Below are 25,560 nucleotides of genomic sequence, written 5' to 3' on the forward strand. Positions count from 1 at the left end.
TCAAATGAAAGTGAAACCTGGGCAGACATGCCAAACCCACACAAAAACCCACTGCAATTGATCTTGTTTTTGGCTTAATTGGCTTGTGAGTTGCTTATTGGTAGTTTTTGGCTCCTGGCTTGTAGCTTGTTGTTGCTTTTTGAGAGAGACTGTTCAGCTCTCAGCAAGCAGGGGCGGGAACGAGGGGAAAGGGTGGGAGAGAGTCAGGGGTGCACAGTGGGGAGAGAGATCTAGGCACATAGCGTGTTGGGTTCTTCGGGATTTCTTTGTTCTGAAATGGGGGGAACTTGATTTTTGGCCTATTGGGAAAGTCAGGATGCTTATTTACCAAGGGAAAGTTGATAACCGGGGGGGGGGGGGGGTGTCCCACAAACAGCGCCAGGCTCTGTGCTGGTTTCAGATTGCACTTGAGTGACCCACAGGCTGTGATGTGCGATGCACAGAGCCTGACAGGCTGTGTCTGCGTGGGACCCGCGCGCAGAGCGTGCCAGCCACGCTGTCACCTGCAGACCGAGCCCGACGCCCAGCCAGCCCTCGCTCTACGCCAGAAACTGGGCTGCAGCCAGCGCCCGGCCTCGGTGAGGCAGGTTACCGGCCCCGCCGACCTCCACACGCCGCCACTGGGGACTGGAGCGCGGGCGCCCCACTCACGTGACCCGCAGTTCCCTGCCTTAGCAACCGCCCGGCGCGGCGGCTGTCGCTGGGGTCGGGGCTCCGCGCCCGCCATGCCCGCGCTGGTGACGCTCCGGTTCGGCCCCTACCGGAGCTGCGGGGTGTTGGAGCACAGGCCCTTCCGCCTGCAGGGCCTGCAAGGTGCGTGGGCGGCTCCCCGCGGGCGGCCAGGGGCCCAAGTGGATCTGTCAAAGTCCCGCTGGCACTTGGCGGGGCTGGTCAGCGCTTGCTCCTGCGCCGGGGGCGACCCGCCCCTGCCTGCGCCTCCTGCAGCAGCTTTAGGCGTTTATCTCGATTACAAAGGTGGCGGGAGATTACCGCCGCCAGCGGAGCAGTACCAGCCCCGGGCGCCCATTTAGCCCTCTGCGGGGCCTTCCCGTCACGTCAGCCGCTTCTCCGCACACCCCTGAAGTGCTCGGTCCCGACTTAGGTTCAGATCCTTGCAGCTGCTACCCCTTATCTATCCCCTGCACAGGCCCCCGCCGCGCTGCTCCGCGTTTTTGGTTATATGTAACTTACATGTTCTACATAACACTAGATACAACACAGTGTTCACACAGAAGTGTGACTTTTAAGTTGATCATCCTTCAGAAACTATTCCTCAAGTTTTCATAGAAGCAGTATCTTTTCATAGAATATCAGGGGTGGAAGGAACCTCAGGAGATGATTTAGGTCCAACCCCCTGCTCAAAACAGGGCAAATTCCCAAACCTTTTTTTTTTTTTAAAGCACCCCAGTTCCCTAAGTGACCCAGTCAAGGATTGAACTCACAACCTGGGCTTAGCAGGCCAATAGTCAAACCACTAAGCTATACGTTCCCCCTCCCCCATCTCATTTCCACTAAACTTGAAAGCAGTGTTGGCCATTATAGTTATTTGGTCATTCACCTGAATACAAGTATCAGAGGGGTAGCTGGGTTAGTCTGGATCTGTAAAAGCAGCAATGAGTCCTGTGGCACCTTATAGATGTCTGTTAGTCTATAAGATGCCATAAGGTGCTACAGGATGCTTTGCTGTTTTCTCTTGAATACAAACACCTGTAAATTACAAGTATACATCTATAAATCAGATTTAGAGTGAATATTCCTTTCATCCCTATTAATAAAATACAGCAGCAGCATTTACATTTTCAGTTCACTGCTTGTAAATGCAGAGAATAGTCTATGTTTCTATATATGCCAGGAAAAAAAAAATTCTTTCCGCTTTATTCCTGCAGTTCTTTACACAGTGCAAATGGTTACAAACTACCACTCCAATCATCAGATTTTGTTTTTTGGGGAAGTTTGAAATCTCATAACATCTATGTAATTAATGACAACTAGCTGTCAAAAATAACTTTATTCTCTTTATTTTATACAGTGATTTATCAGTTGATCTACCAAATACATGTATTTGACATTTAAACTGGCCCTCAAAAATATAACACCTTAATTCAACTAATGCACATATTAGACCCAGTTCAACCCTCATGTAACTCTGTTGAAATCAATGCAAGTAGGCATGCAATTTCCATTAATGGAAGTTATATAGTGGTTCTCAGTCTTTCCAGACTACTGTACCCCTTTCGAGGTACCCAAGACAAATCAGACGCCTAAGTTTCACCTCAGTTAAAAACTACTTGCTTACAAAATCAGCCATAAAAATACAAAAGTGTCACAGCACCCTATTACTGAAAAATGGATTACTTTCTCATTTTGGCTGCATGAAATTTTAGTTTGTACTGACTTCGCTCGTGCCTTTTAGCCTGTTTTAAAACTAGGTAAATATCTAGATGAATTGATGTACCCCTGCAAGACCTCTGTGTACCCCTGGTTGAGAACTACTGTGTTGGAGAACAGAGTAGATCTTTAAGTCTGACTTAGTAAGAATGAGTACTTAAAATCATTTTTAGCTCATAAAGTAAGCTGATATTGGTAAGTTATGTTTATTTCCATGTTTTTTATTCTTATAATTTTCCAGTTACACAAAAATCCATTAAAAGCATAAGCTTTGCTAAGCGTGAAATAAACTTAAATTCTATGTATTTTCATAGTTTACATAGATTCATGATGAGGTAGCTGTAAAATAAAGTACTTGGAAACCAGCAAAGAAATCTTATGTAGTCTTCCTTTTAACAGATCATTGACAACTCACAACAACTAATAGAAAGTAGACAGAAGGATACCTTGAGGCTAAGGGTGAAATTCTGTCTCCACTGTAATCAATAGCAAAACTCCCATTGATTTTAGTGGAGCCAGGATTTCACCCTCAATACATATTATATCGGGTTGCGTTATATCGGGGAAGAGGTGTACATGCTTCCCATGTGTGTTTGAGTCACAGCTGCTTGCTTATCTGACAAAACTGTTAGCAGAGGAGACCCAGTCCAGGTGTGGAAGACTGAGCAGGAATCTGTTCTGCCTCACTCAAATAGAATTGTCAGCCAAGTTCTGACTGCAGAATCTTAATAACTGAGGAAGATGTAAGAGGCAGTATACCTATTGAGTTTCCGGGAAGTGGGCGGGCAGAAGCCTGCCCACTGCTAAAGGATCCCCCCTAAGCCTAAGGGGAGGATCTACAGGACCTCAGAACCCAACTGATTTCGGGGGACAACTAATAAAAGAACAGGGACAGGAGTGCGGTCAAAAGGTCATAAGAAGGGAGCTGAGACATCTGAATTGGGAACTGAGCTGGAGGTGCTCGGTATATTATGCTTGAGGTGTAAACAGTATAAAGGTAGCAAAAGAAGCTTTTAACCTTTTAGTGCAGTGCTGAGAAAAGTAGAGTACAGCTGTCTATGGCTAGAAGAGTTTTTATGGTGATATGCATAGCTGTGGGAAAATATATTCATTTCAGCATCCCAGACAAGAATTGTAATTAAAAAGATTTCTATTAATATAGCTGCAAAGTTCTTTTCTGACAAACACGAATATTGAGTATTGTTATTTCTATTTACAGTCGCTTGTACACAAAAAAAACCTCTGTCTCGCCACACCCGGAAATGCACCTAAAATGAGTTGTCATATAATAAATTGTATATCTATTTGTTCTAGTGCAATATCTTTATTAAAACAAAAGAAAAAAATGAACATTAAGGGTCTGATTCAGCAAACTCTTACTTGTGTATGTTGTGTTTACTAATGTAAAGACATCCACTGAAATCAGTGGAACGTGTAAGAAACACACATAGGTAAGGATTTTGCAGAATCAGATCCTAAACTAATGAAATTGTTTGAGTATGTCCCTCACTGAGCTCTATGCCTTTCAGAAATTTATTCAGAGGACATTAGATAAATGGTGGAGTGGACAGTACAGAAGTGGAATACCAGCTTCTGCAAGTAGTTTATATTTTGTAAATATGAACTTTACAGAGCTAATTATCACAGATGACCATTAAAACTCTCCAGAAAGCATTCAAAAGTATCTAGTGAAGCCTCTCCCAAAAACTGTCAGACTGCTGGAAACTCAAGGAGCACTACCTTAAGTGGACTCCTTGCTGAGCCATTTTCTGTAGTTTCGCAAGAAGTTACACTAAAATTCTACAATCATATTTTTCACAGTTGACTCTAGTTATGCTAAACTGATTAAACAATGAAGTGGACACATGCCAATACTTAAAAGTCATAACAACTGTAATAGTAATTAGATGCAAAAAATTGATACTTCGGTCTCCTTTTTTAAAAAAGAAACATTGACTGGAACATTGAGCTGAAAAGGACTGTTTTGCATTAGGCTTAATCTTAATATTAGCTCAAACTCTTTTAGTTTTCTACTGATAAGTAATTAATGGTACACTGCTACAGGATTTTGCTTAGACTTCCAAAAACACACACCTACACGCGCACACAGCCTAAGATGCCATTTACAAAGCATATGAGGTCCAAACCAGAATAATACATTAATTATGAATTGCTAGACTGTATTAATAACCAGTCCTCCTATTTCCTCAGTTTTGCTGAATTTAAGCCAGCACAGTACAATGTGCTGCAACAAGCTAGTTCCCTCCTAGTTTGTGAAAGCAGGTGGCCAACATGGATCAGTCTGTTCAGAACGGATCTCAAATCGAGTTTTGGAAAAAACATACAGAGGACATGTTTGGTCAGATTCTCCAAATACTTTAGAAAATCTCCAAAATATTAAATTATATTCAGAAATAATTCTCTAAGCACTCTTTCAGAAACAAGATGAATTATGTGTGCCAGTCAACAGTACAGTTCAAGGTTGATTGCCTGCTGCTCCAGTTGCACAATAGCACTGTCTTAACTTTTTATTGGAGATTTCTTTTGAAATTACCTACAAATTAATTGTGTTCCTCATGGCTGTTATGCCAATCAATAGCATATTTAAGTGCATAGTGAGCTTCTTGCCTTTCTTTTAATGCAAGACTATAATTGAGAAAAAGTGGAATTTTTCAATCAAAGCAGGCCCATTACTGTAATAATAGTGAAGCTACAAATTAGAATTGGTAGAATTTTGTGGGTAATCTTGCACAATGCTTGCCTGCACTGTGCCTTATTATCAGATCCTTGCTCTCATGAATACCAGAATTTAGAAATACTAAATGTTCATGGAAAACCAGGCAAATTCTGTTTTTCTGCTCTTTTTGTAGCTGTGTTGCAAGCAGAGGGTCACCAACTTATTCTGGAAAAGATACCGGATTGGAATAATGTAGAACTCATAGTGAATGGAGAGACTGTTTTCGAGTGCAACATTAATGATCTAGACTTTGGTAAGTTTAGGAGTTTCTTCATTGTATCTCCTCTTTAAAAGCTAGTTAGTTTTGAAATAATAGCACTTTCTAAGGCAGTGTCACATTTCTGACAATTTTAACGTTAATACTTAGAAATTCTAAAGTGCCTTATACATGAGGCATCTTAAAGTGCACAGTAAGAAAAAGGATGGCTCAGTGGCTAGGGTAGTAGCTTGGAGGTGGATGACCCAGATGAATATCTCTGCTCCATCACAGGCTAGCTGTTTGACCTTGGGTAAGTCACTTAGCTCTCTGTATGTTAGTTCCCCATCTATGAAATTAGGAATTAGTACTTTCCTGCTCACAAGGGTACTGTGAAGAAGAACTTCATTAAAGACCTGAAGAAGAGCTCTGTGTTAGCTCGAGGCTTGTTTCTCTCATCAACAGAAGCTGATCCAATAGATATTACTTCACCCACCTTGTCTCTCTGCATTAAAGATTGTGAGGCTCTCAGAGTCAACAGTAATAGCGCCATATAAGTATAATATGTAGTTAATTTATCCTCACAGTTATGTGAGGTAGGTAAGATTATATATAACAGGGTCATTTCAGAGTAAAACTGCATTTGGTGTGGGGCACAGCAGGTTAAGACAAAAGATGAAGCATGTCTCAACTGAAACTGCAGGTGGAATTTAGTATACCTGCATCTAATAATCTATACTGAAATTTGGCCAGAACACTAATTAATATTAGAGCTGGTTGGGAGTTTTCAGCACATGATTTTCTAACAGAAACTGCCCTTTTTGCAAAATTGAAATTTTCCCTAGGAAATTTCCCCCACCCAGTTTTGTAAAAATGACACCTCCCTGGTTGCTGACCTGGAAGGCTTTTGCCAATTTCACTTTCTGCCTGCAGGGAGAAAGTGAAATTGGCAAGAGCCTTCCTGGCAGTCTGACTTTTCACCTCAATTTGGGACTTTTTTTTCCCCAAAGCATGTTTTTTTTTTGCCATAAGGAATTTCCATTTTCTGGCCAGCTCAAATTAATCTCTTCCAGTTCAAAAATGTCATAGAATCACTATTGATTACAGGTGTCAAGGATTTCAGTTTTGTTGTCTGAAAGATGTCACTGCAGACTACACTTAATTCCATGCTGGTGCACTCATTAAATACTGGCTTATGGAGAGGAGTGCTATCCATCTACTGAATCACCAGCAGTGTACATCCATTCTCTGCAATATATCTGTATTCTCTGAAGTTCTCCACTCCAAGTACTGAATCCAGTGTCATCAAATTACTCAGCTCACCACGATCAGTCCTGGTTGTTACTTGTGTAGGATCCTGGGAAAACCCAGATACTACCACAATTCCATGACATCAGGATTTACAGTGGTCTGAAGATTTAACCACTTTTTTGGGAATTCTGTCAGACAGCACACAAGAGGCAGGGTTGAGTTGGGCTCCAGTACTTGAATGAGAGAACTTAAAGGAATATATATGAATGCTATGACAAGGAGGAGGAGTATGAGATGAAAATCTATTTACTCTGCATATCCTTTGTAAGTGTTATCTTTCTCCTTTAGGAGGTGATGGCAAATTGGATCCACTATGTGAAGGAGCCAGAATAGCAGTGCTAAATGCCTACTGATTAGCAGGCACATGTTCTCTCACACTGGTTTACTGTAGGCCAAGAGATTATATTACAATGGCATCAGAAATGCCAGGATAAAGGTCGTTCTGTACATTTTCACATCTCTTAGTATTTCTCTGCATAATTTAATAAAATATGGTCATGTCAAATAAACAAGAATGTATTACCTTCTTACAGAATCAACTATATATTCATTTAATCTTAAAAATATTACAGATTCACGTGTAGTTTCTATATGGTTTTAATAAATTCTTTTAAATTACAACATTGGTATTCTAGAGTTTAGGTTTAAGCCACCTCTTCTTTCGACACATTACATTGTCACTGTGTGTAACTATTTCTGCCATGAAGAAAATCTAGGGAGAAGCTTTTCAAGTTAAGACCATCAGTTCAGAGTTACGGTTCATTTTAAAAGAAACAAAAATATTTGACAGTATGGAAATGTGGTTAAGACACCTAAATGATATCTCCGAGCCATAATGCTCTAAGAGAAATCAGAGTCCATACTAAATGGTTAGTTTTATCAGTGACCACAAAACTAGCACACTCATACAGAAGTTGTGCTGATTCTGGCCTCCTTTGTGAAGTAGTACTTCCTTTGGTTTGTTTTAAATCTGATGCCTATTAATTTCTTTGGGTGATCCCTGGATCTTGTGTTATGAGAAGGAGTAAATAATACTTCCTTATTCACTTTCTCCACGCCATTTTATAGACCTCTATCATATTCCCCCCCTTAGCTGTATTTTTTCCAAGCTGAACAGTCCCAGTCTTTTTTACTCTCTCCTCATTTGGAAGCTATTCCATACTCAATCATTTTTGTTGCCCTTTTCTGTAATTAGACAAAAGCTAGAGTATTTCGCAAACATCCTAAGGGAAGGAAGATGGGAGAATATTATCATCATGAGGTCAGGGTTAATGTCGTTTGGGTAACCTTAACTGCTTATTAGCACACTTTTAAAATGTTTGTGTTTCTTAAAACTTTAATTCTTTGCTGGCTCTCTAATGCTCTAACTCCAGGGTTTTTTTTTATCCTTAAGTTATTGATACATACTGTCAACCTTAAGGGACACAAGGTAAGTGAAGTAATATCTTTTATTGGACCAACTTATGTCCAAAGATGAAGTGGCCTTAAAATGTGTTGACTACTTATGCTCAAAAATCTTTTCCACCTTGTACTTAGCTGTGACACTCTGAGTACCTTTCCCAGATGTGAAGAAGAGCTCTGTGTAGTTTGAAAATTAGTCTATTTCACCATCAGAGTTTGGTCCAATAAAAGACATTACTTCACCATCCTTCTCTCTCTAATATGTTGGGACCAACATGGCCACAACAATACTGCAAACAACTGTCAACCTTAAGTCCATCTTAACAATTTTGTCCGGGTTAATGCAGTAGTTTGAAAACGATCATTTTGATGGCATTTTTAATAGCTTATTCAGTTCAGGTCCTAGATACATTTTTCAAAAATGATAAACTGGAAACTGAAGACTCAATGATAAACTGTGAAACAAGAAGACTCCTTGGGTCAATCTTTGCACCCTAGTGACACTATTTGAACAAAGGAGCACAGTGGTAGTTGCCCTAAAGTAGTTTTAGGTGATACAACCACAATTTCTAACAACATGTCTACAGGAAGACAAAAGCTCACCATTATAGAGCAAGAGAATCAAACACTACCCCATAGAACAACTCCTATCAACCATAACCTGCAGGGAGATAGTTTCAATTACAAATGGCCAAACTGCATTTACTGTAGCGTGGATCTGAAGTAAAGTAATGAAACATTGTCAAAATAATACCAGCAGTATGCCCTGCTATGGTCCCTTACTAATAAGACAAGAATGCCAGAGGCATTTAAGAACCCATCTTCAATAAGTGGGAAGAACTAAGCATACCAGTAGCTAAAATTGTGTGAAGCAGGAACTTTATTGTCCCTTCAGAAGACAAACAAAACAAATGGGATGTTTCCTGATTTACTCTGAGTAAAAGAGAGATTAGAAATAGCCTTCTCTATATAATTTTATCTGAGTATTAAAATTAACATTTACACCAATGACAAAGGTGTGTTCTGCACTTAGAAATGGTCACTATTGAATACAAAAGACAAGGACAGAGATTCTCACCCACTCTGGTCTGTATATGCCGGGTAAAGGGATAAGAGCAGCATAAAGGGCTCTTAAAACCCCAGATAATTCCCCCAGCACAGGAGGAGGGAACTGAGGAAGACAGCTACAGGTTGCCTTTAGAGGACTGTTTTCAAGCCCCAGCATAGGGATGTGTCAGTGTGAAGCAGCAGCACATAGCACTGCAGGGATTCTAGGCAACACAGCTGCTCATAGCTAGCCCTCAAGAGCTGTATTAAGTTATGCCAGAGACCATTCCAGCCCCTGGAACAACCCAGAATCAGGAGAGCTCAGTGGTGGCTTAAAACTACTTGAACCCTCCCTCTGGGCAGCAAGTTCTATGTGACATCTCTTTGATTGGTCTAAATTAAATATTTAAGCCAAAATTAATCAATCTTAATTTTGGGAACATTTTATATCCAGGAATGGAAGACTAGGGGCCCATTCAATTCTCTGTATATGGAACATCCACTGAAGTCAATGGAAGAGATATGCAGAGAGCTTGAAGGAGTGAGCCCTATTTCTAAACAAATTTAAAAGTTTTTAGTTTATACCAGGAGTGGGCAAACTATGGTCCATCAGGGCTTTGGATCCAGCCTGCAGGATTGCCACTCCTGTGGTGCCGCAGGCCCCGTATCACTCCCAGAAGCAGCCAGGACCACGTCCCTGCAGCCCCTTGGGCGAGGAGCAGGGGCAGAGGGCTCCACATGCTGTCCTCACCTGCAGGCACCGCCCCAGCAGCTCCCATTGGCCAGGAATGGGGAACCGCAGCCAGTTGGAGCTTCGGGAGAGGTACCCACAGGTGAGGGCAGCACGTGGTGCCCTCTGGCCTCCATCCCCAGGGGCCGCAGGGATGTGGTACCGGCTACTTCCAGGAGCGGCGCAGGGCCAGGGCAGGCAGGCAGGAGCCATTCCACGTAAGCAGTACCAGGCCGGAGCCTGTACTCTGAATCCCTCCAGCCCCCAACCCCCTGTCCTGAACCCTGCGCTGCACCCCTGCCCTGAGCCCCCTGCTGCACCTTGCACCCCTGCTGCACCCTGCACTCTTCCTGCACCCCAACCTCCTTCCTTGAGCCCCTTCCTGCATTCCATACCCTTCCTGCACCCCAACCCCTTCCCCTGAGCCCCCTCATACCCCTTGCCCCCCTCCTCCACCCCAGCCCCTTGCCCTGAGCTCCTTCCTGCACAATGCACCCCCTCTCACACCCCACACTCTCTCCTGCACCACAACCCCCTGCCCTACCCCTACATTCATGGCCCTGCATGCAATTTCCCCACCCAGGTGTGGCTCTTGGGCCAAAAAGTTTGCCCACCCCTGGTTTATACAATACAGAAGGACATGTCCTCTTTTTAATTTCTTACAAAGAACCTCTCATATTTGAATAAATGTATTAAATAATTCAAAATATTGTACTAAATTCAAAGTTGAAATAGAGTGCCTCTGATCTATACTGTCATCCTTCAGGAACATGCAGATGTGAATGATTTCAGGAGATACTCACTGTTAAGAATCTATAGGAACCCCAAAGTTGTTTATTAAACAGTTGGTCAGGAGCTACATTGTTTAGATAAAAACTCATAGTGGGTGGCCTCACCAATAACCTACTGAGGGTCTGTCTCATTCTGCATTCTTTGCACACCCAAATCTCCCACTGATGCCATGTGGCCAAATTCATCTCTGCTATTAGCAGCCACTGCTCTCATTGACATTAGTGGACGCTGAGCCTGCTTTTGCCAGGATAGAGTTTTGGGTCTGGAAGGAATGTGGGATAAGAGTCTGAATTTTGAATTCAGATAGAGGTAAATCTTTCTTTGGGTTAGAGCAATGGTTCTCTACCTGTGGTTCTCAACCACAGAGCTGTGGCCCATGTGACATCTTCAGGGCCATACAGGTAGTATTGGAGGTGGCCCATAGAACACATTCCGGGCCGTATATGTGGCCCACAATGGTAAATCGGTTGAGAACCACTGGATTAGAGTATCATCACTGCTCTGCAGTACCTCAACCCAAGAAAAGATTCACTACTATCAGAACAAGTAAGACAAAAACTAAATCCATCAAACTCTTAGGCAGCCTTGTTAGAACTTATTAGTCAGATCTTAGGCCCGATTTGCTTAATTCTGCCTGAGCATGTGTGATGTCTCCTCTACTGTTTTATTGTTACAAAAGGAAAAAATAATGTTTAAAATACAAATGTAAGTACTACTTTGAGGATTTCAACCCCTCCATCCAAAAGTTAGTGGCAATTAGTTGCCGTGGTGTCTTTAGATGGCTGGATATCCTATTGCACTGGATTTTAGCAAAGAGATTTAAATGTTTAAAAAAGTTTTAAAGTGACTACTGTAATTCCAAATCTTTATGTTTAGCATGTACTGCGGTTAGAGCCATATGGGGATGACTGAACAAGGAAATCTTATTTGTAGATTCTCTCTACAGTGACTTCCATACCATCTATTGTGAAAGTCAAATCATGAGGACACAGAAACACTAAATTGTACCAGTAGGAGGCCAAACTAAATTGCTATGCAGCCTTTATGTCTTGACTAATTGTCTCATTAAGACACATTTCTGATCACTGAAATGGATTTCAAGTGTTCTTAATCACTGAAGAAATTGTGCCATTAAAGTGCCTTTCTCCCTTCTATCCTCAGTACTATTTACAATGGAAAACACACAAAGATCCTTGTTGATTGCAGCCCCTGTGTTGCACAGTTGGCAGTCAAGTGATACTAATGGCAGAATAACACAATATAACTAAAATAGTTTGCCTATTAGAGCAATAATCTTGTATAAGATGATTTTGCTGTATTGCATGGTTTTCTTTATACTTTACGCATGCTTCCAAAAATCTGACTATTTTCCAGTAAGTTTTTAACAAGTGGAAAGGAGGGAACAACCAAACTGTCAGTTTTCACATATTTATAGTTCTGAAAGAACTTAAAAACATTTCATAATTTCTTAACATTTGGTAAATAAAGGATCAAAACAACTGCAGCAAGCATAGATCACAATAGGGCTATGGTTATGTGGTACCCATGCCATTCCTTTTGCAGAATGAACACTAGGAGAGCAAATTATTGAGTCTTTTCTGTCTCTGATGGGTCCGTGATGTTTTTATCTATAAAGCATTACATAGCATGTGCACCTGAGCTCCTATTTAAAAAAGTGTAATCTAGCATCACATAATAGGCTGGGGACATACCATTTACACTGTTAGGTTAAAGTCCTGGCCATTATTTCCAGTGGTTGTATGAACCATGCCTTGATGCAACATTTTCTTTGCAAGATCTAAGAACTGCCATGAGCAGTTTTAGTGCACATATGACAGGATGAAAAAGGGAGCAACGCTGTGCAGGAAGAGTAGCCAAATGGATAACGCACTGGTCTGGTATGCAAGAGACATGGATTCTATTCCTGGCTCTGCAACTAACTTGCTGTGAGACTTTGGGCAGGTCATGTCACCTCCCTGTGCCTCAGTTCACAGTCTGTAAAACAGGGATAATGTCACAGCCGTCCTTTGTAAAGTGCTTTGAGGTCTACTGATAGAAAGTGTTATCTAAGAGCTAAATATCATTATTGTTATTTCACTTCATTTTTTCAGGCTGCGAATTCTCAGGACTATCACAGTCATGACAAGAATAACCACTGGTAAAAGAGTGTAATTTAATGAAATTCAGTGACATGGAGAGAACTAGCAAAAGGCATGTGCACCATTTCATTGAGATTTAAGCGACGCATAGGCCTTGTGAAAAGCAGTAAATATCTCCCCATATGGATAAGCAGAATATATCTTGTTTGCTCACAAGCCTCTTCTGCTTATTTTATACATTAAAGTTACAGTATCCCCCATAATAATCACTCATTTCCCATAGGTGCCACAGTCAATGATTTACTTGGAAGAATTAAAAAAAGCGCTGATGCCAGCACAGATCTGGGAATAGTGTTTAATCAGTAAGAGGTCCATCAATGGGTATTAGCCAGGATGGGCAGGGATGCTTAAACATGCTGCCTCTGTTTGCCAGAAGCTGGGAGTGGAAGAAAGGATGGATCACTTGATGATTGCCTGTTCTGTTCATTCCCTCTGAAGCACTGAACACTGTTGGAAGACAAGATACTGGGATAGATGGACCATTGGTCTGATACACCATAGCCGTTCTCATGTTCTTATAGGGACACTATCAGGATGTTTTATTTTTAAATGGTCTGTTATCTGTTACTAACAGCACCTAACATTATTAAAATCCAAAACAGTAAGAAGTCTCATTTACTTTTCACCATGTATGTTGATTGAATATTCATTTTTTGTGCTGCACTTATCTAGGCAATGAAACTAGAAAAGGCTGAATGTCAGTTTTATTCTTTTGTTTCTCATGCACTAAACCTCTTTCTTTCCCCCTGACCCATCTGAAATGGAGATAATCCTCACCTACATCATAGGGCTGTTATGAGGCTTAATTCTTTAATGTTTGTGAAGTGTTTTGAGATTCTCTGATCAAAAGTGCTGTATAAACACATACTACAGTACTGCAATAATCTGGATGCAAATACTACAGGGGAATGTTTAAATGGAAAAGTACAATTTAGTTTCACAGCTTTTAACCAGTGAACAAATGTAAGATTTTTGTGCTTTAACTAACGTATTTGAAGCATCTCTGTAATTGCTAATAATGGTTTAGGATTATTCTGAGATGCTATATTTAGAATCTTGAGAGCATTCCCTACCAAATTATATCTTTTTTTTTTTAAACTGGAAAATAACTTAACACAATATAGAAGTGAGATTTTTCTGTTCTGGCAAGGAATATATGATTCAAGATAGCTAATTACTCCAAATAGGTTCATGCAAGAAATCGTGAGCTGCATTATTAACCTGCCAACTGAATGAAAATGTGTAACTTTGTTACCTTGTGCCGTGTGTTAAAGATAAGGAAATATCTCTCATTCATACATATATGTATGTTATATATACATGTGCATGTTACTGTTAAGGAAATGTGAAGTACAGTTTGAAGTATCATGAATTTGTAAAGGTGGTCATGTGCTTACTGATTAATGATAGGGCATAGAACATACCAGAGAAACTCAGTTTGCGCTCTCTTGGCTTTCATAACAAAGACAGATACCATAAAATTACTACAGTTCTCTGCATCAATATATTTATTGAGCTCATGAACTTTGTATAGTGGGTTCACTAAAACAAATAGTATTGTATTAGTATGTCTAATAAGGGAATTGAATGATCTTTGAAACAAGACCTAAAAATAACCAACCCCAGTCTGGAATTTCCATCTCTTTTCTTCTCATACAAATGAAGATCACAATAGTGGCACCCAAGAGAAGGGAAAATATCCAAAGAATTTGATGACAGTCTCTGCAGGAGCAGCTTTATTTATATGGGACCATATCTTGATATCCATACTTGGGTAGATCTTTCACTGAAGCCAGTGGAAGTTTTGTCTGAGCAAGAGCTTCAGAATTTGGCCCATGTATAACAAAAGAAATCTCTTGCCATTATAAAATCTCAGTATATTGTAGTGTAAAGACTCTAGGTTATTGTTAAATAAGAATTGATGGTCAGAAATGAGCAAAGCTATTTTTCAAATAGCAGTATTCACATTGCAAGAGAAGTTAGTTACCCAAACACTGCATAAGAATCTGTCTGGCTACTGTTTGGAACTACTGGAACTGCATTAAACAGCATTAAAATGCCACTTCCTCTATTTGATTAGTCAGTACTATTATCAGAGAAAAAAAGAATCTGACTTAAAAGCATCAGAAGGCAACACACAGCTTCAGCTCTGAATTATCTCAAACCAGAATTAGAATTGTGTCAACAATAATTTGAGATTTTGACAATACAATACATTTCCTCAGAGTAATTTAACAGTATATGTCATGCAAAAATTCCTATGAAAGGCTACTTGATTGATAAAGCTGCAAAATATTTATGACTCCTTTGGTATCTTAAGGTGGAAAATAAGGAAATAGCCTTACACCATTTTTGTATTTCACATACGTGTATATGTCAGGTATATTGCACTGAAAAAAAAACAGACAAACTCACACAAAGACTGATTTACAATTGATTGTTAGCATCAGAGAATATCCCAGGAGTCATATGCAACTCAGCCATATTAATAAGATATTTCATGCTTTGAAAAGCTATTCTGCTTCAGTCCAGATGCCAAATTGCTGATCTGATGCCAACATCTGTGCCATAAAAATCAAGAGCAACTGTCAACTGATCACAGTGCAACACCACGGGCTGAACATTGTAAATATTGTTTAATTAAAAGAGAACTGAATGAAAGTTACATTATTTTAACACGAAGAACCTCTGACACAGGAAGCCTTAATTGCACAAAAATCCAAAAGGGATCAGTCTTGTTTGTCCCTCCCTTTTTTTAAATTATTCAAGCACTGCTGTAAATCCTTAATTAACGTATAGTAATAAATACTGCATCTCAAAAATGCTTATTGGGAACAGTTTGTTAAACATTTCTTTCCATTCATTGGGGGTTATGTACCACCATTTTATCAAGTTGTATTCATTATACTGTTTCAAGAAAACATGTTATTTTATTTCATCCTTCTGAATAATAGTATCAACAGAAGTGAAGCTACTCATCTGAGGAATAAGCATAATATAGACTGGAAATTAATGTTAAAAATAACTGGGTTACTAATCAAGTTTCCATGTAAAGATCTGGCTGATCTACAATAAAATGATACATATACTTAACTGTGAAGGAAGATAGTGAAATGACTTACTGTAAGTAAAGTATCAGAGACATAATTGCAAATACAGTGGAAATTACCTTTGCAGTGACATACAATATAATCTTCCAAATCTTATGGTATAAGAGTTTGTATCTGACTATTGATTCAGAATCCTCAAGTTATAGATGAGTGATCAGTATTTATCTCGACACTATATAATCAACAGAAATAGGCTCCAGACTACCATTCTTTCCCCATGCAAGTACAAGTACAACTTGTATGCAAGATGAAGAACTTCTTATGTTGTGTTGAAGGGGGGCTTAATAAGGATTTTGTGGATTTCAGATCTCCACAGTCTCCTCTGTATTTCTGTGAGTTGCTTGTGGAGATGAGCAATATGGAAGTAAACGGTGTGGGTATTGCACATAGTATCTATGATAAATCCTTCCCTTGCACTAAAACACACAACTTACTGCACTGTTGAGGATGAAGGCTTAAAATGCAGAGAGTTACAAAATGAAACAGTTGAGGTTCCTACAGAAATGGTAACGTAGCCGCATTGCATACATATAGTATTGCATTTAATATTGCTACTATTCCTGGTGTTTAGTTAACTGTGTATCATATACGATAACATATAGAGGACATGCGTTCTAAATCAGGAATATCCCAACTTAATGACAACTTGGAACGTAAAAGCCCTATGCTTACCTCAAACAAAGTCCAGTTGCTCTGCTGAACCTGAGGAAAAGTACGCCTTTGTTGGGATGTAGTTTGCCTTTTCCACTGAAAGTGGGTTTCTTGTCACTTCCTGTTTACAGAGAGGCATGTCTGGACTGGATCTAGAGGTATTACTCTATCTAAATACACCTACTACTTGGGATAAATGGCCAGTTCCTTAAAAAAAAAAAAAAAAGCTTGGTCTTTTGGTGTGGGTCTCTGGAAAGAGCAGACCGATAGAGACTAAGTCTTCAATATGGAGAGAGGTTAAAGATAAAGAACATTTCCTTGCCTCCACAGCAGGATGAAAGGCTTTGCTATCAGCATGTTGCTATTTTTGGTTTCAATAACCAGGAGGAGACATTTAAAAATAAATACATTTTTATAGGTTATAACTCTAGACTCAAACAATCTTGTCCTTCAAATCCCACAAAGGAGGATCCCAGTCCAGGATACAAATTGCTGTAGGAATTTTACTATTTGCACTTTCTTTTTTATTTTGACTGTACAACCGTAATGTTTTACGAAGTGAAGCTTTTCCAGTTAATACATATTTCATTCCTGTATATAATTCACAGGTCCAATTATAATGTAACTTACTGAAGATGGAGCCAGGGATGGTGCATGGCCCTTACTTCCAAATCTACGTATGCAGTAACATTTGGAGTGTGTATATTGCACCTTGTAATATTAAATGGGCTTTAATGACCTTTTAATTAATGTTTTTCTCTCTCTATTCACTCACACAATAATTCAATTGAAAGAATCAGAGTACTCAGGAGGAGTGAAATGAAGATTAAATTTAGGAAACTTTCAAGTTTACTTAAAACTTTACAGCTACCCAATCAACTTTCATTGCCCACATGTATCACCTTCTTGTGAATATCGGAAAAGATTTTGCTGGGGTGTGCATGCCACCGCAACCCTGATAAGATTAACGAGGGCCCAGGAGCCAGGGCACCGATTGGCGGGGCAGGGCAGGGCAGAAGTTTCATACAGGAGATGTGCAAGTTTCCAGGTGCAGCTCTTAACTACAGCACAGCATTAGTATGAAATGTAAGTTCTTCAGAAGAGAGGTGCCCCTGGGGCAGGGAGTCAGTATTTTGTTTACAGATGAAGGGTGATTAAGATAAAGGGCTGGTGATTAAATTAAGGATATAGCCTGTAAAAGAGAAATCCCTCTGTGGGGAGGGGGAGAGAGGAGGGGTTGTTTTAGAGAGAACACAGGGGTCTCAGAAAAAAATACAGCAAAACACTGAGCCTAGGACATTCAGAAAAGGAACAGAAGTACTTGTGGCATCTTAGAAACTAACAAATTTATCTGAGCATAAGCTTTCGTGGGCTAAGTGGGTTATAGCCCACAAAAGCTTATGCTCAAATAAATGTTAGTCTCTAAGGTGCCACAAGTACTCCTGTTCTTTTTGTGGATACAGACTAACACGCTGCTACTCTGAAACCATTCAGAAAAGGGGGGCATTGGTGAAAAGAAGGGGTCAAACCCAGAGAAGGGCTAGCAGTGTACAGAGAAGTTCCCACGCTACCTATGTGGCCCCCTCACCATAGTATCTGAGGCTGCACCTCACACTGTCTAACCGATTTCTCCTCCTGCCCCTCAGTGAGGTAGAGCAATGCTGTTATCCCCATTGTACAGATGGGGCACTGAGTCACACACGGATTAAAGGCCAGATTTTCAAAGGTATTCACCCAGTGAAATTTTCAAATGCACTTAGAAGGTTTGGCACTTTGTAAACTGTACCAGATATCTAGCTACATCTTTGGGTGCCTAAAAACCTTTGAAATTTTGTCCTTTAAGCACTGGCCTGGGGTCAGACAGAAAGTCCCTGGGGGGACTAGAACCCAAGTCTTTCAGGGCTAGTTCCCTATCCAGCAGATCAGCCTCTCTCTTTGCTGCGTGCCGCAAAAAAAGGACTCAGATGGGAGCAAACCCAAGGCACCCAGTTCTCTGAGACTCCAGAAAATGGTCCCAAGATGGGTGTCATAGTTGACAGCATGAAAAGCAACACAGAGGGTAGGAACGATGGAGAATGAGCGTCAGATGAGAGAGGATCGCTTAACTCCCAATGGATGGCAGGTAGAACAATGGCTGTGGCGCAATTTTACATTTTAACTGAAAACTATTTTGTTTGGTCATTTTTTGTTCTGAGTTTGAGAAAAGGAAGGAATGAGAAAGTGTCATAAGTATCAGATGTGTTTATGCCTCAAATTCTTAGGGTTTCAGCTGTATTCAGGCCAATTCTAGAACAAAGAAAAGAAACTGAATCCACAAAGTCCATAAAGTTGACCATTATTGTCATGATTTGCCTTATTCATTGGGCACCATCTGTGTGCTCAGCACTGTTCAGAATATGCCAGAAAATCCAGTCCCCGAACCAATGCATATAGTAAGACGTGTAACTCTGGATAAGATGGCTCAGATATTTAATTATGACGTGTATAGTTACTGACCACACATTATCACACGTTCACTGTGATGTTTATATCTATGAGTGGCAATAGGTGTTTTAGTTGATTAAGGACTGAAAGATTTTACCCTCCAATTTTCTTTCTAAAGGAAAAGCTGCCCAGAACTCCAGTGCCTGTTTATTTTCCTTTCCTGCCTGCAGTGGCCCTGATATACCTCAGAAGTCTCAGGGTTTTTTTTCTTCAACTTTAAAATATATAATTTTCTTGGTGTTTGATTTAAAATATTCTCCTGTGAGAACTGCAACTCAATCACTGTAGTGTTGTGTTTAAGAGCCTTCTGGGAAATAACTAGCAGTGTTGCCAACTCTCATGATTTTGTCATGAGTCTCATGATAATTGTTTTCCTTAAAGCCCCAGCTCCTGGAGTCAAATGGATATGTGATGATTTCAGCCTTTGTTCTTAAAGAAAAATGAAGTTTCTCGTCCTTGTGGCTGTGGAGAAAGCTTCAAAATTTGACCCCCATGCACCCTAAAGGCTCAAAAGCAGAAGGCAAATAAAACAGATTTGGAGTTATTTTTTACATAATTTCATTATTTTAAAGCCAATCATGATTTTTGGTGAGCCTGATTCATGATTTTTGAACATTTGGAATTGGCAATACTGTGAAAGTGACTCAAGAGTGTCAGTTTCACTCCTGTTTAAGGTCAGTTTCTAGTCTATTATTTGTATTGAGGTGACACCTCTAGAGCCCCAGGCAGGTGCACTATAAACTCATGGGGCCTTGCCCTAGTAGGATGTTTCCAAAGTTAAATGATCTATTTCAAGCTTGGTGAACTGCAAACAAGTGATAGAAAGTCAGCTAGATTTTTCTACAGTTGTTTCAGTTGCTGTATTCAAGAATTAGTAACAAATATACATTAACATTTTAAACCTAGCCAGTGTTGCTTAAGTGATTTGACACAAGATGTGAGAACATGTTAGTATTAAGAGCTGAGCGGGTCTAATATTTATTAAATCCTCTTTTTTTTAATATAGGAATTAGGTACAGTGCTCCTATCAGCAAAAAACAAACAAACAAACAAACAAACAAACCCCTAGAGAGTTTTCAAGAACCTAAGTAGTCCTTGGAATCATGGTTAAAGTTGCCCCTGCCCCCCACCAAAATCTGAAATAGCACCCCTGTTAGGCCAGTTGGGTCACCTGAGAGAGGGAAGGCCAGGGTTAATTAAGATTGAAGCCCAGCTGGGGAAGGGCTGGAACAGCACTGCAAAGACAGGAAGCTGAGAGCAGAACTGGGGTGCAGGGAAAAGTCTGTAGTTGCTCCCTGGGAGGCAGGAACAAGGGGAAGTCTGGAAACAGTATTTGGACAGTTGTCCTGCTGGACTTTGTAACCCTGGAAGAGGTGGACTAAATGGCGACCTGACCACCAGGCCACGTTACCATAAGACAGACTACTGCAGAGCAAATAATGAACAGCAAGGGGGTACCTGGAGTGGTAAGATGGTACCTGATGCAGCAAGTGCTACATTCCCAGAGCAAGATGCATGGAGGTAGGCTAGCAGTTAGGGGTAACTCCGCTACAAAGACTAAGCAGTTTTACACCTAACATTTACCAATTAAAACAGAAAAACATACCCTAAAAATTTTCCTCTGCCTCATATTCTAGAGCAGTGGTTCTCAGCCAGGACACTGTGTACCCCCTGGGGGTACACAAGGGCTTCCAGGGATACATCAACTCATCTAGACCAGTGTTTCTCAATCTGGGGGTTGAGGGATGGGTTTGGGGTGGGAGGTTGCAAGTGTAAGGCTGGTGTTAGGGGGAGGCAAGAAAGGCAACTGCCCAGGGCAGCACACCACGGGGTGGGGGTGGGGGGGTGTCATAAACAGATAGCTAAGGGTTAATGTCTCTTTCACCTGAAGCACCTGACCAGAGGACCAATCAGGAAACCGGATTTTTTCAACTTTGGGTGGAGGGAATTGAGTGTCTAAGGTCTTTGTTTTCTGGCTGCCTGCTTTCTCTGAGCTTTGGAGAAGTAGTTTCTTTTTTCTAGTCTTCTGTTTCCAAGTGTAAGGACAAAGAGATCAGATAGTAAGTTATATGGTTTCTTTTCTTTGGTATTTGCATGAATATAAGTGCTGGAGTGCTTTGATTTGTATTCTTTTGGAATAAGGCTGTTTATTCAATATTCTTTTAAGCAATTGACCCTGTGTTGTATTATCTTAATACAGAGAGAACATTTGTACTTATTTTTCTTTCTTTTTATATAAAGCTTTCTTTTAAGACCTGTTGGAGTTTTTCTTTACTTCAGGGAAATTGAGTCTGTACTCACCAGGGAATTGGTGGGAGGAAGAAATCAAGGGGAGATTTGTGTGTTGGATTGCTAGCCTGACTTTGCATTCCCTCTGGGGGAATAGGAAAGTACTTTTGTTTCCAGGATTGGGAACAGAGAGGGAGATTCACTCTGTTTGGATTCACAGAACTTGTGTCTGTGTATCTCTCCAGGAGCACCTGGAGGGGGGAAGGGAAAAAGGATTATTTCCCTTTGTTGTGAGACTCAAGGGATTTGGGTCTTGGGGTCCCCAGGAAAGGTTTTTCAGGGGGACCAGAGTGCCCCAAAACACTCTAATTTTTTGGGTGGTGGCAGCAGGTACCAGGTCCAAGCTGGTAACTAAGCTTGGAGGTTTTCATGCTAACCCCCATATTTTGGACGCTAAGGTCCAAATCTGGGACTAAGGTTATTACAGGGGGCAACCAAGGTAAGTTACATGACTCAGTCTCTATAAGCAGAAGACGTGTGAAACAGGTTCATGACGGCATATACCCATTTGGAGTTCAGCTTTCACTCTCTCAACCATCTGCAATGACAGAAGATTGCTGTCCACTACTCATGGAGTTAACCTACCTTTCAGGTGTCACAGATGTTGCATTTTGGATGATTATTCTCCCTGTTGTGCAGCACCACTGTCAGGCGATGTTCTGTGGACCCAAGTACATTTAAAATCTTCCCTAGAAGTTATCCTATAGCCCAGGGGGAGGGTGCACTGGTCCAGGACCCAAAGGTTTTTAGTTCACCTCTTTCATACTGTTTAGTTTTGATGCACTTCACAAGCCAGGCTACTGAGAATGTCCTCATCTCTACTTTAGGAGGGAGGCAAGCTGCATTCTTTCCATTTTATAAATAAGTTAAGAGGCTGCACAAGCTTACTTCTGGCAGAACTCAGGTCTCTATTATGGCACATCCAAGTTTCATCCACAGTGCCTCTCATACACTGTGCGCCAAACATATGGACTTATAATTGTTCTAACCTCTAGCCCACGCTTCCCCCAGGGCCAGGAACAGAACCCAGGAATACTGTTCTTCAGTCTATCACAGTTTAACAAATCGTCGTATAACAGACTGGCAAAAAATGTGTCACATCCCCAGTAGTGACTGATCCCCACCCCAGTAGATTGAGTGAAAGAGGCTTACACTGTGGAGATGAGGGTCTAAACACAACTGGTGACCTGCTGGGGTGCGAGCATATGTTTGCATGTGATGGGATTTTGGGTTTTCTCCCTTTCAAACAACTGATTTACTTAATTCACAAAGTAAAGAAAACAAAGTTACAACTCTTTAATCTGGCAGGTGTTGCACAAATCAGTCATTTGATAATAGATTTCGATTGCTTCTGTCACAGATGGGCAGGTTCAAAGGTTGAGAGGTAAGACAGCAATTCGTATAGGTTCTGCTAGTTATTCCTACATTCCTGGGAGTTTAGAAAGTGCCCTTTTTCTGTAGAGAAAGAGAATGCTACTCTGCTAGGAGCAAAGTTGGTGCAACACACATTTCTCCTACTCCTGAACATGAGTAAAGGGAATCAACATATTTGTAGGCCACCTAATAGGATGCGGAACTAACAGGATCCCTGCAGTAGAAATTCTGTCTGTGTTTTATTTGAGAAGGTATCTTCAATGATTATTAAAACTGGTTCTGTCTCCCCAACCCGTCACCAAAGAGACTAGATCTTAATTTACCTTTAATGACTACATCACTTTTTAAATAGCTCAGAAAGCAATTGACTGATGCACTTTATCAATAATTAAACAGCTTTTGAGAAATTCTGCAAAACATTTTCAATGCAAAGCAACAAACCCAAACACATTTTCCTTTCCTGTATAAAATCTCCCCCCTCCCCCCATTTTTTCATCCTCTCTTTTAGGTAATAAACCACATTTTAAAATAATGGAACAACAAGATTTAAAGCGTCATCTGAACTAAATGTCAGGAAGTGTTTAAAATCAAAAAGGTTAAAATAAGAAACAGGAAACTAATGGAAAGTGTCAGTACATGGAAAAAACCTGCTCTTCGCTCATTGCAGACAAATATGTTCGTTTTGTATTTCAGTCTGCAAGGGATTTCCGATCTTATTTTTCTCTGAAGACTAAGGAAAGTTAACCGAGTCTGTGTCCTTGATCTTTAATGTTACCCTGTTTTTTAGCCAGAGAATCAGCCTTATATAATCCATGGGCTCCATCAAATCAAGATTCCTGTTGCAATGCAACACCCTACATGCTGAAATATAAAATGATTGATGGCGGATAAAATAACACTTAAGACCTTTGATTAAAGTGGGTAGAGATCTCTAGGGTTTTAGGCATTGAGATTTAAGGCATTGTAAGACATGTAATTTCTCTCCTGAATTGGCCTTTGCTACCACTAAACCTACAGAAGTGGCAGAACGGGAAACAACGTACAGAAGGCACCAGACTCAGCTGCAGTGATTTCACTAGTCTACATGATGCATCTGAAGAAGTGGAGTCTTTTACCCATGAAAGTTTATGCCCAAATAAATCTGTTAAGTCTTTAAGGTGCCACTGGACTCCTTGTTATTTTTGTGGATACAGGCTAACATGGCTACCCTCTGATACTAGTCTACATGTTTTTCTGGTTTTGGAATGAAATTGGTGTTTGTGAAAAGTGCTGGATCAAGAATCCAAGACCTGAAACCTTTTGCCTACAGAAAATAGGCAGCCCAGAAAGCAACAGTGCAATCTTCCCTTGCCTGGCCTGCTGCCATGCCTCATATCCCCTAAGGACCACTTCAAGGGCCAGGGAAGACTCGTCATTCTTAGCCTCCTCCAACAAAGGTGCCACTGAGGATAGTGGAGTTTTAATAGGTTTTATGGAAGTGCAAAATTCTTTCATCTAAGGATCTCAAAACACTCTACAAAGGAACTTCAGCACACTCACACAAGGTAGGTAGCACTATTTTACAGATGAGAAAACAAAACACAGATGTTTTTTGCATGCCACACAGCAAGCAGGTGAAAAAGCGATACGTAAAACCTGAGTGATTAAATCAATTAAGCTCCAGATGGATGCAGTGATTTGAACTACAGGTCAAATGAAATGTTTTGGATATTTGTACCTTTAAAAAATAAAATTAAAGTAAGATTCATAGAAGTCATTTTGAGCTGAAACATTGAAATGTTTCAAAAATGCCAAAACAAAATGTTTTCGACTTTTTTGGGTCCTCCCCAAAATGAAACAGTTCAGTGACTTGACACAAATTCAGTTAACTTCTGCTTCTTGCTCACCCAAGCCAAATGCATCACCCAGCTGTGTGTGTAATGCCAAAGCATGGTGTTTTTCTAGTGAAGATTATCACCTTGTTTGCAATATCACTCAAGTAAATAAAGTTTACAGCACAAGTCTAAAGGAAGCCTTTCCTTCCTCCAGTTATTTCAGAGACAAGGTGGATACGGTAATATCTTTTAAAGAGCTCTGTGTAAGCTCAAAAGTTTGTCTCTCACCAGCAGAAATTGGTCCAATAAAAGATATGACCTCACCCACCTTGTCTCTCTAATATCCTGGGACTGCTACAGATACAACATTCTAGCTATTTGAACAGACCTGCTACTATAATAGTGTGTGTGCTCTTTTCAGGATTAATGTGTATATAAAAGATTTAGGATACCTTCATGATTCATGTGCATATATAGTCTCACACTAGGTTTGCTGTTTGACTACATTCTAGTCCAATGTGCCAGTAACAAGTTGGAAAAATCAGGGACTTTTAGTTTACTGAATGACATTTGGATATCATTAGTTTCAAAGAAAGAAAGGTAAAAGTTTTTGGGGTTTGCCTAGAGTCTCTTCTCTGGATAGTTCTTGAAAAACCACACACCCTAAAATAAAGCTTTATAGAGGGGTGGGTTTTTTCTGTGTTTTGGGAGTTTGTTTTTTGTAAAATAGATCATCAATCAACAGGCTCTGCCATTTCTTTTCCGGTCATTGATGTTGCCTCACATTGCCTTAGGATGAGTGCAAACAAAGTTTGAAATGTCCCATCTTTCTAAGAAAGTGATTTTCCTTTGTTATGGCAGATTGGTGATGCAGATAACATAGAAGGCAAAGCAGAAAGGACTCATTCAGCTAACACTGTTAAAAATAATCAAACTCTTAATTTTCTTTGTTACAGACCGGAAACAAAAAATCCATATCACAGGCTGTTCACCCTAGCAATCTGCTGTGGCTACACACAGTGAGAGATCTCCCTGGCAAATATGACACACTGGATATGTTCTTATGCTGTGCTAGTT

General features: G+C 40.4%; 1 protein-coding gene across 4 annotated transcripts; it reads left to right on the top strand.

Annotated features, from left to right (window-relative positions):
* The first annotated feature begins 421 nt into the window (after positions 1 to 421).
* On the top strand, positions 422 to 17,278 carry C6H10orf53 (chromosome 6 C10orf53 homolog). 4 transcript variants are annotated; one of them, XM_050959137.1, is made up of 3 exons: positions 422 to 813; positions 5,259 to 5,378; positions 12,714 to 14,498. In XM_050959137.1, exons 1-3 carry the CDS (start codon positions 429 to 431, stop codon positions 12,743 to 12,745), a joined length of 537 nt encoding a protein of 178 aa, XP_050815094.1. In that variant the 5' UTR covers positions 422 to 428; the 3' UTR covers positions 12,746 to 14,498. The 4 variants fall into 4 exon arrangements, with proteins under 4 accessions (XP_050815094.1, XP_050815095.1, XP_050815096.1 ...); XM_050959138.1 differs by lacking the exon at positions 12,714 to 14,498 and adding an exon at positions 6,429 to 6,905; XM_050959139.1 differs by lacking the exon at positions 12,714 to 14,498 and adding an exon at positions 17,131 to 17,278 and having other exon boundaries at positions 424 to 813.
* Positions 17,279 to 25,560: the final 8,282 nt, after the last annotated feature.

Source organism: Gopherus flavomarginatus, chromosome 6 (assembly GCF_025201925.1).
Source record: "Gopherus flavomarginatus isolate rGopFla2 chromosome 6, rGopFla2.mat.asm, whole genome shotgun sequence".
NCBI classification, from domain to species: Eukaryota; Metazoa; Chordata; order Testudines; family Testudinidae; genus Gopherus; species Gopherus flavomarginatus.

Excerpts from the sequence above, each read along its gene's own strand:
- C6H10orf53 (XM_050959137.1), top strand. The coding sequence starts at position 429 with ATGTGCGATGCACAGAGCCTGACAGGCTGTGTCTGCGTGGGACCCGCG. Across the intron at positions 814-5,258 it reads CCGCCTGCAGGGCCTGCAAG|CTGTGTTGCAAGCAGAGGGT; the intron begins GTGCGTGGGCGG and ends CTCTTTTTGTAG. Across the intron at positions 5,379-12,713 it reads CATTAATGATCTAGACTTTG|GCTGCGAATTCTCAGGACTA; the intron begins GTAAGTTTAGGA and ends TCATTTTTTCAG.